The 11054-nt window shown below is 43.4% G+C and overlaps 1 protein-coding gene across 2 annotated transcripts in view; it reads left to right on the forward strand.

The window, feature by feature from the left end:
- ebf1b (EBF transcription factor 1b) overlaps positions 1–11054 on the forward strand; it is a 108582-nt gene that overhangs the window by 57046 nt on the left and 40482 nt on the right. For both annotated transcript variants that reach the window (XM_053649583.1, XM_053649584.1), the window contains exon 7: positions 8247–8328. In XM_053649583.1, the coding sequence (XP_053505558.1) occupies positions 8247–8328 (82 nt within the window). The remainder of the gene's footprint in view (positions 1–8246; positions 8329–11054) is intronic.

Genomic DNA, 11054 nt, shown 5'->3' on the forward strand with positions numbered 1-11054 from the left:
ATCATGGTCAAGACATAGTCTAGACTAGAGTCTGCTGCTGATTGCTCTGTAGGACCCTTTAGGCTAGACATGCAGACTGGGAGTTGGTACCAGTCTCTGTAATATTGATGGTGACTCTGTCCCCCTCCCCAACACCCCCAACACCCCCCTGCAAAAAAACCAAACAAAACAAAAACAGGATTACTCATGGCTATGCTGCTAGCTTGAGACACACGGCCACATCGATCACCTTACATGGCTCACAGGCGCAGTGGAAAGGCGGAGAGGAAGAATATCAGAGAAAGAGAGAATGCGAGAGAGAAGAAGAAGAAGAAGAACATGAAGAGGAAGAAATATCCAGGTTTTATATACACGAGTCGTAATGGGAGAAAAACAGGGCAAACTTGTAGAGAGAATTGTAGAGGTTGTCTAATTTTCCTTCAAGAACTAAATTAAACCCATCTGTTTGCCAGCCCACTGATTATTACCCCAGGCTCTTTCTGGGTCGCAACCCTTGACCTTTGAGGTCTTGAACTGGTCTTGATTGGCACTTCTAGCACAAGGCATTCAGTCTGCTGACAATCAAATGACACAACTCTTCTTATTTTTATCCGGCCATCCCGGTATATTTGACTTGTTTTTTTTGTTGTTGTTTTTTTTAAGCTTAGGATTCCTTTAAACCATTATCATTAGTAGAAAAAAAAAAAAAAAGCGCCTGATACTCACCTTTATGAGCACGAGACTCACACGAGACGTATTTGAAATTTTGAGACAATGTAACTTGTAAAATCAGCGTCTCAAAAATTCATATACCGCCAAAACCGATTTGGCCCCTTTCAGCCTGGTCTGTGTAACCGGACTGGCACAGTGTACCTGTCCTTATCTCGCGATCAGCCTGCTCCCTCGCTCAGGCCGTGTGAGTAACACAGAGCAGAGAGAGCAGGCGGAGTGATGTCAGTGTGTCAGAGCTTGGCTGCTGGCTCTGTGTATTCTCGCAGCAGTCTGGGTGCAGATGTAGCCGCCTTCAGGCTGTGTAACATTACCTCTGCTTGCCTTAGTGCCTGGATTGGATTACCACGATACACACACAAACACACACACACACACACACAAAGTGTGGATCACTGGTTCTCCTAAAACCACATTTCCCCCCCCTCCTGCCCCCATCCTCGTCCCAGCTGGTTGGGCCAAACACCTTTGCTTTTCTGGGTTAGTAGATCTAAATATGAGTATGTACGTCTATACGTGCGCTCCCTTTGTGCGAGCCCATCAGATTACACACTTCATGAGCTGTAACACTATTGGAACGCATTGCCTTTTGTAGGAGGGGTGGGTAGAGGACGAAACGTATGCTTGGGCCCATTTTTCAGCAAGATAAATATGACACAAGCCATGACTTCCCCTGAAGTAAATAGTGTAAATAATAAAAGACCCCGAGGAGAGTCTTCGCTTGGAGCTATTTATAACATGAAGCAAACAAGGCCAAATTGCACCGAGCGGGTATCGAAGGACCGAAATAAAGCAACTTTCCTAGCATTCCTAGCTAACTGAGTAGATCGGTGTTAAATAGGAACTTTTGTGTATGATTAATTGTTGGAATTGTATATATATATATGTGTGTGTGTGTGTGTGTGTGTGTGTGTACAGGCTAAAGTGCTGAAGACTTGATTTTACATAATACATGAATTTATTTCCTGTATCAAATGTGGCTTCAGTAGATTCATATAAATGCAGGGGACAGATCTCACAAAATGTCAAGAAATGAATAATGAATATTTTATCCGCTTTTAATTGATTGGCCAAATATTCTATTTTGGTCTAAGAGGACAGCGATCCAGTTAGGATTTTCACCTGAAATACATTTGCCTTGTCAGTTCTGTCAAATGCTTTCTAATAGCGACGCACGATTTAGTATACTTTATTATTTTTTTTGTGTGTTGTATGAACAGCCGTGAGAACCGTACCGTACGTGCGCTGAGCATTATCACCGACCCCCCTCGAACACGTCCTCGTTCCCGTCATCTCCAATCGAACTGTCCTTGCCCTCACATTTTGAAAGCATTCTTTACATAACCTCATCAAAAAAAAAAAAACAAAAAAAAAAAACGTGTTACTTCGCCATGGCGTTAATATCCTGTGTCTATTAGTGCCAACTCCAAACGCGGCACATCCGTCGTAATTACGCTGCAAATTAAAAGGTGACGGCATCTCTTGAATAACGCGAGTCTTTCCCGGAATCCCAGAAGATAATAAGGAGCTTTTCCTCCCGTCCATTATCCTCTCTAATCTCCAGCCGCTAATTAACTAGCATGTCCGGCGTTCGATGGGGAAATCTTACTGCAGCTCTGCCAGGCTGTTTGTTCAGTGCACGCTATGAAAAGTCAAGAAAGGAATGACGGTCATGTTAAAACCGAAGCAGACGGAGAAACTCTACGGGATGAGAAGAGTACGTTATCTGCTAATGCTAACGCTAACCAAAACGAAGCTTAATGAGGAGCAACGCATTCAGATTTTATTCCGGAACAGCTGTGCGAACTAGCTTACTTTTTTTTTTGTTGAGACGTATTATGGTTAATAAGTGCAAATGATATTCATTGCCTTAATCGCTTTCTACAGTGTTTCTACCCATGTTGGCCTAGCAGAACTTCTCCAAATGCCTCCCCATCCACCCCCCCCCCCCCCCCACCCCTCCCTACTTTCTGTGTGTTCATGAAAGCGCTGCCAAAACAAATAAGTGAGCTCAAGAGTGGGATTGTTACCATACAATGGCACGCCAGGTACTCAGAGTGAGATTATACGTATCTGTGTGGAAACCCGGAGGAGACAAGTGGATGGACGTAAAAACCGTTTCTGTCAGAACGAATCCTCAGCTGACTTTTTCGTCGTGGCATGAGTTATTCGTAGAGCTTTGCAACAACGAAAGAGCGAGCCGTTCCACTCAAGATCTTCAGGAGGCCTCGTGTACCAAAAGGAACTTTTCTGTCCCAACGCACTCCATCGTACTCTTTTCAGACATCTATGCCAGGCCATCAATGTGTTTGAAGTAAAAGTACGCTGCATACTTTGAGACATGTTCTCACACTGATGGAGACGTTGGAAAAGGTTTGCTGACAGATGCCATAATGTTGGCAACCATCAGTACGGAGAGAATAGGCTTTTCTGGCGATGCTAAGGAATTAGCATCTTTTTCCTAATCAATATTTCAGTGTGCCTGGAGAAGACAGATACAGAATCGTGGTGATGAAGGCAGCACGTGCAAGCGGGAAAACAAAAGAAGTAAATCAGCCAGCCCATGGCGTATAGCAACCTCCGTACACTGCTAACTGTTAAGCAGCCTAACATAAGTATGTGCGTGTGTGTGTGTGTGTTAGAGCGGCTAATGACTGCCCTGCTAGCCCACCATACCAGCCCCCTCATGACCCCATGAGCTAGCCCCTGAAATCAATCTCTCTCTCATGAATTATTGAGTTGTTTGCCTTCAGCCCTCCACAACAGACACCAAAAGAGACCTTCCCTTTTCCTTCTCTACTTCTCTCTCATTCTGTGTCTGCCTTCCCTTTCATTCAGTTACTTTTCTGGTTTGTGCTGAAGATGTGCCAGTCTGGATGAAGGAAATGCCTAGAGGTCACATTGTACCCCTTGACACGTGAGAGACTGGACTGTGTTTTGCGATCTCGGACGGATTAGTCCAGGGATTAGTCTTGGATGTAGAACACGAGTGGCTCAGGTTCCATCCTATGTGGAGTTTTGCATGTTCTTCCCATGTTTCGACAGGTTTCCTCTGGGTTCTCTGGTTTCCTCCTACCTCGCAAACACATGCTAATAGGCGTCAGAGTGACGCAGCAGAAAAGTGTTCTCCGTCTCATTGGGAGATCACGAGTTTGAATCCTGACACAGCAACAGACGTCCGTGTGTGTGTGTGTGTCACAAAGACCAATCTATAGTGTCTACGTTTCTCTCACAGAACCTCTATTGACTGGTTCTTGCCGCCAAAAAGCAGTACACCCGAATCTTGCTGTTTCAGTACAGAGGGTATCAGTACAACTAGTACTAGTCACATTTCCCCTGCAACTATGACCTCGTAATACTAATTACGATAATATACATAATTCAGGTGAATGTGTTTTAGACTGGATTTCCATATCTCCAGGGTCTCAGCATTTTGATTGACAGGTCTGTGCTGCTACGCGGGGACGATCAATTACCAGCGCTGCATATGAAGTGTTGCTTATGTAAAATAATATTCCCATGTGTTATTTCTCTCTCTTCCGCTCTCTCTCTCTCTCTCTCTCTTCTCGAGTAACAATTTACATAAAGTACTAGAAGACACAATAACTCATTTCCCCTCTTTTCAGACTCGGTCTCCATAATTATAAAAGTGCTAATAAATCAGAGTTTGGGGTATCTTAATATCGGAAATAAAATCCTTCACGAACAATAGCACATTCGGGGCGTTTGTGTCACATATCTGACCTATTTCACGCACCATTTTTTTGAAGAGATGTGTTTTGAATATATTCTGCATCAGAGGGAAAGGGTGAATATTTTATGTTGCTATTTATGCCAAAAGTAACAGGGCACACACAGACAAAACTGTCTTCGTCGTTTTTTGCTTTTGGCACTGCAACATTACCATTTTTATAATGGGTGATTATAATCCTTGTGTACCGTGTAGTCTGATTTCCACCTTCCTTAACGTAATCGCCGTGTTGTGGGTCAGTTAGCGAGTTTGTGTGTTTGTCGGTTCGCTGCTGATGCACGGTAAAGGAGAGGAAAGATGAGATTGCTGAGAAAAAGTGGGATGACAGCAAAGGAGAGGAGGAGAGAGAGAGAGGGTGCAGAGATCCAAGAACCAATATAAAAAGACATTATTGAGAGTTTTACTCTACCTCTATGTCTCTCGCTCTTTCTCTCTCTCTCCTTCGCTTGCTTCGACTCTGTCTGTATCGTTCTCTCTTTATCTCTCTCTCTGGCTCTGTCTCCATCATTCTCTCCCATTCTCTCTGACTCTCTTTCTTTCTGATTCACTTGGAGGTATGCGTTAGCCCTCATAAAATATTAATGCTGGTTGTGCTCATGGCCATAATTGCCATCTCAGCTTTTGAATAATTTATGGGTAGTGTACTTCACTTGGGTTCGTTTACTGGCACTGTGGCTAGCACCACGTGAGACTACGGCAAAAGCATTAACGGTTCTTGTTCTGAATTTAGCAACCCGAAATGAGATCACCTCCTAAGACGCATCCCCGTTCTCTTCCTCAAACTTTTGCCGTGTTGGTCGGGACATGTGAGTTTTAGTACTGAAATATTCTGGTGGGCGTGGTTGAATGTGCTCGGTCGTTTTTAGAACATACGACGCGTCACTTTCACTTCGCTTGTGCGCGTACGTGTGTGTAGACGCGGGCGCGATTTATTACGTGGTTTCAGTTGCTTTCTGGAGCCTGATGACTGATGACCAGATGTGACCTCTAGACATGGAGGTCAAAGGTCACTGTCTCTTAGGTCCACATTACTCCTACCGCCAAGCTCCTTACCACTTTACAAGATATTCTATACCTCTCACCCAGTTTGAACCGTTGAGCGGAGGTTGCCGTTTGGGAGCAGTTCTTCTGCATGACGCTACGTGAAGTAACGTACGCTAGTACCGTTCACGACTATATAAACGGTGTAACGGATCATACGAGTGTGTAAAGGTTTTCTGTGATCCAGACTGTTGGATAAGTCATGTACAAATGACAGATAAGTTCTGCTTCGGAAAACCTGCAGAGCAGAGGGAAGACATCTTGAAAATTACAACACAGATCCAGTCGGTTCAATTTTTTTTTTACAGTCTATTCACAATTTAGCTCCTGTCAAAGTCGCTCAGATCCTTACGCTTGCCCATTTTTCCTGCTTCCAACACGTCAACTTCAAGAACTGACTCTTCAGTATATATATATATATATATATATATATATATATATACACACACACATAATACATAGGTATACATGTTATTTTGTGGACATAAGAGATACTTAAGAAAGCTTTTTATTAGAGATAGATAGGCCTACATAAGAGAACTTTTTGCAAAACAAATAATATTGCAACTTTCTAGCTTATTCTGCTCAATCAGAGTGACTGAGAGAGAGAGAGAGAGAGAGAGAGAGGGGGGGGGGGATGCGCATAGGACAACAGGGTTCAGTTGGGCCATTTTAGTCGTTACCCCTCTAGCTCATTCCTACACTAAACCATGGCCCCAGCTGTTACAGCTGTTTTCTCATGTAAACTGTTTCATACTGGAATCTATCTATCTATCTATCTATCTATCTATCTATCTTTCAATCTATCTATCTGTCTGTCTATCTATCTATCTATCTGTCTGTCTGTCTATCTAACTATCTATCTTTTGATCTATCTATCTATCTATCTTTCTATTGAGAAAGAGAGAGAGAGAAAGGTGCTTTAACACATCTCACATGAGGAAGTTGCTAGCTGAGAAACGGGGAATTTGTTGAACTCAGGGAAATACTCTTTTTCCTTCCCTCCTCCCTTCTTCTATCCTGTTTTGGTTGTCTGTCTGTATTAGAAGGCCATCATGTTTTGACCACTAATCCCTGGTGCTATTGAAAGGTCAACATGAGCATGTGTAAGGCCACCCCTCACACACACACACACACACACACACACTTCCCCACTGAGCGCTGTCACTGTAATAATTGGCCTTTTTAATTGGAGTGCCCTTAACACGAGGCATGTCAGCATTGTCTTATTAATTATGAAAGCATAAGGTGTCTGTGTTGTGTGTAACGACATTTATTTATCGAACGCTCCTCTTCTTCTCGCTCCAAGACCGTCCCAAGCTGCTCACTGAAAAAAAAAAAGGGTTCCAAAGAAGGGAATTTTTGACATTCACCCCGTACGGCAGTGGTCTTCACTCGTCCTTCACGATCACCGTTCCGATAACAGGCGTTTGTACGGCAAAATATGGCCCACGAGTTACTGGGCGGTTTATTTGATAATGAAATGTTTATTAATATGCACCATACATGAAAATGAGCCTCCCTGAAATGGCAGCTAATCACCAGTCGATTACAGACTTTCAGAGGATACGCATATGTCACTAGATCAGAGTCACTTAGCGTATGTACTTAACTGAGTGAGAAACGTGCAGGCGGGACATGACGGACTCCACAGTGCAGTTCAACAATAATTCAACAATTCAATCACTCAGTTGATTCAACTGAGTCCAGTTTTCGCTTTAAATCACACAAACGATCAAAAAGCACCATTTATGGTTCCACACAACGGCCAAGAGGAGCACAGGTGTGTGTTCAAATGCTGGCACAACCCCCCCCCCCCCCACCCCACATATACACAAACATGTGTGTGTGTGTGTGTGTGTGTGTGTGTCCACACCAACAGCTGTGAGATTCCGCATGACCAGGGTGAGGGAAAATACGCTGAAAGTGAGGTTTGAGTCTGTTCTAGCTTTATTGGTTGGCATTTGCTTTGGCATTACCCCTGAACACACACACACACACACACACACACATGGATTGTGTGCCACTGCCAGTAAAAGCAGCTGGTATTTTGCTGGTACAACTTTAATGTCCATCTGTGACTGAGGGATATTGTGCTACTGGCTAGCCATGTTTTTGTATTTTGGCTTAGAGGAGGAGTGTGTAAGAGCAAGGGTGTTTTTGGTGTGAATGTGTCAGCTTTCTCTCTCTCTCTCTCTCTCTCGCTCTCTCTCTCTCTCTCTTTCTCTCTCTCTCTCACTCTCTCTCTCTCTCACTTTCTCACTCTCTCTCTCTCTCTCTCTCTCTCTCTCTTTCTCTCTCTCTCTCACTCTCTCTCACTTTCTCACTCTCTCTTTCTCTCTCACTCTCTCTCTCTCTCTCGTTATCAAACTCTTCTTTCCCTGTGCCTTATAAAGAAATGTAGAAATTCTAACAAGTTGTAATTGAGTCCTATTCTACATGTTGGTGAAGGTCTCTCTCTCTCTCTGTCTCTCTCTCTCTCTCTCTCTCTCATGCGTGCACACACACACACACACACACACGCACACACACTGCTGTGGTTAAGCCTTTTGGTTTAACCCAACAGGAAAAGGAAAGGAAAGAAGTGCTAAAACTGCCATTCTTTCATTTTGTAACCAGTGGGATTATATGTCGGGTGTCTCCACCCTGTCCTGCTGAATGTAGAATGTATTAGATGGCACGGCTTCAAAAGCTCGCACCGGCTTCCATTACTTGTTCTGACCTTTTATTTCTGTCCCTCCCCCAGGTTCTTCCTAAAGTTCTTCCTGAAATGTAACCAGAACTGTTTGAAGAACGCCGGTAACCCACGGGACATGCGGCGCTTTCAGGTAAAACCTCTCAGAAGTAGATTTGCATTCTCTCTCTTTCTCTCTCTCTCGCTCTCTCTCTCTCTTGCTCATATGAAAAACCCAAAACCACATTTTTTCCCATTGAACAGATTTTCAAAACTTTACTGCTATAGCGGTATAGTACGGCAATAATAAATATAAAACTTGATCCAAGTAGAACAAATATATAATGAAAATAATATCCGACAAAAAGGTTACCAGTATACAAATATCATATTGCTGACATCTGTTTCCCGCTACCCCGTATTATCATATATCTACCCAGGATGACTCTTAAATACACTGGTATTTCATATCATCTTTCTCCATCGTTCATCCAGCGGTTCGTCTAATTGTAACGAACATGAATAAAATCTGTAATAAAATAAAACGTTGTAGGATATTGCGGATATCTGAGACAGGTTTGTAGGATTTCGGTTTTATGTAGCATGCGTGCTGTGGTATAATGTGTAAAATGCTGACCGTAGCCTAAAAAACATTCCATTCAATTCAATTTTATGATATATGTATAGCACTTTATACAACGGACGTTGTCTCAAAGCAGCTTTACAGAAACATATAAACATAGTATGGAGATTTTAAGTGTGTGAGTTTATCCCTATTGAGCGAGACGGTGGAGACGGTGGTGAGGAAAAACTCCCTGAGATGATACGAGGAAGAAACCTTGAGTGGAACCGGACTCAGAAGGGAACTCGTGGTCATCTGGGTCACGACGGATAGTGTGAAAGTCAAAGAAAGGTCATTATGGTTTTAACATGAAGTCTGTTTGTTGAACTAGTCCACTGTTCACTAAAGGAGACCTGAGTGTAAAACTGCATGTGGTAATCGCAGTCCCAAGGCCATCGCAGCGACCGTAGTCCCAGCAACCACAGCGAGAACGTCCATGAAGTATTGCGGTCCAAAACTATTTCCATGGTATTTCAAGCGGTACCGTCCTCACCAATCTCCAGGCTGTAGCCTCCAGTTGATGAGAGCTCCATCCAGATGGATCAGGCAGGCCCGGAGTACAGAACGGGTCAGGATCACTGACATCTCTATAATATCATGTGTGGCTCGACAGAAAGAGAGACATTCATTCATCATTCATCATTCATTCATTTTCAGTAAGCGCTTTATCCCGATCAGGATCACGATGGTTCCGGACCCTATCACGGTACATATATGCATGAGGCAGGAACACACCCTGAATGGGACACACCAGTGCATCACAGGGCATCACGTACACACACATTCACACCGATAGAACATTTAACATAGCCATTCCATGGCTTACTGGCATTATATTTTTGGGAGGTGGGATGAAACTGGAGAACCTGGAGGGAACCTGTACAGACATGGAGAGAACATGTGAAACTCCACGTGGACGGTAACCAAGCTCAGGACCAAACCAGGAGCCCTGGAGCTGTGAACCAGACCTGCTACCCAATGTGTGAGAGCATCTGAGAAAATACAGTGAACTGAACCCGATGGAACGGTGAAGTCCACATGCACGATCCTAAGAAATAATTTTAAAAAAGGACCTTAAAATGTCCTGCATGGAGGAGTGGACCATTAATCCTCTCCAAGTCTCTCCAACCTTGTTAGACATTACAAGAAGAGACTGTTATTCTCTCCAGGACGGCGATCATTAAATATTAATTGTACGATGGACAATATAACAGGTTCCTTCAGGAAGAGGAATGTGTTTTTGTGTCTTTGGGACATGACAGGAGAAATATCAGTTTGAACTTTAAGTTTTCTGTAGATTTTAAGATATGCCTGCATATAGCAGGCATCCCAAGTCATATGAGTTTAAAAGAAGATCCCAACTTGACTTTCTTTTTGGGGTCAGGGTCAGACCACTCCAACCCCTTGTGTGATGGGGTCATTACCTCCTGCTTTATCGGCCGTATCAGCCTATATCGGTGCATCTCTAGTTATTACTGTGTTGCATCACACCACCGTCAAGTGCATTACGTTGAGAAATAAAATACCAAAGGAAGAATTTTGTTTTGCGAAAGTCAATCACGGGTATGATTTTCCTTTCTCTGGATGTCGAACCTACTTTTCCACGAAGCATCTCCAAATAAAAAGCCCCAAGAAATCTGCTTGTCCCAGACGCCTGGGATTATGACACGTCATCCATGTAAACTGTCACAGCGCCGACGGAACCACGATAGCAGATTTAGACGATATATAAATATCTTGAGGCAGCTCATATATAAAAAGTTGCGAAAAAAAAATAAAAAATCCAGATTAGATAGACAGGTGAGGGTTTTATCCTTAGATGAACACGAGTCATGTGAAAGCAAACGGTTGGTTTTTAAGGGGATTGTTTCATGCCACAAGTAGGTATACACATACGCAACACACAAAGAAGAACCCCGTTATTCTGACACAAAAGCCGAGGAAAGTCTACGACCAATCCATACGTGTGGGAGAGAGATACAAGTCAAGAGACCGGGAGGGTGTTTGTGAGACAAAAATGTGAGAGACAGAGAGCACCAGTCCCTTGGAGACTTCCTCTTCTTTGCTAAATCCTTTCTTTTTCAAGAGGTAGGACTTTCCTCAGAGATCAGCTGCAATTAAAATGAGAGGCTCCTTGTCGGGCTACAAGAGGACTTTGGTTAAGCTGCTAATGCCACTCGCGATGCCAAACCCAAAGCGTTATTACTGCTCTGACATTGTCTCAGGGTTCTCAAGTGCTACCTACTTGGAATTGGAAA

This window comes from Ictalurus furcatus, chromosome 18 (assembly GCF_023375685.1).
Source record: "Ictalurus furcatus strain D&B chromosome 18, Billie_1.0, whole genome shotgun sequence".
Classification (NCBI taxonomy): Eukaryota; Metazoa; Chordata; class Actinopteri; order Siluriformes; family Ictaluridae; genus Ictalurus; species Ictalurus furcatus.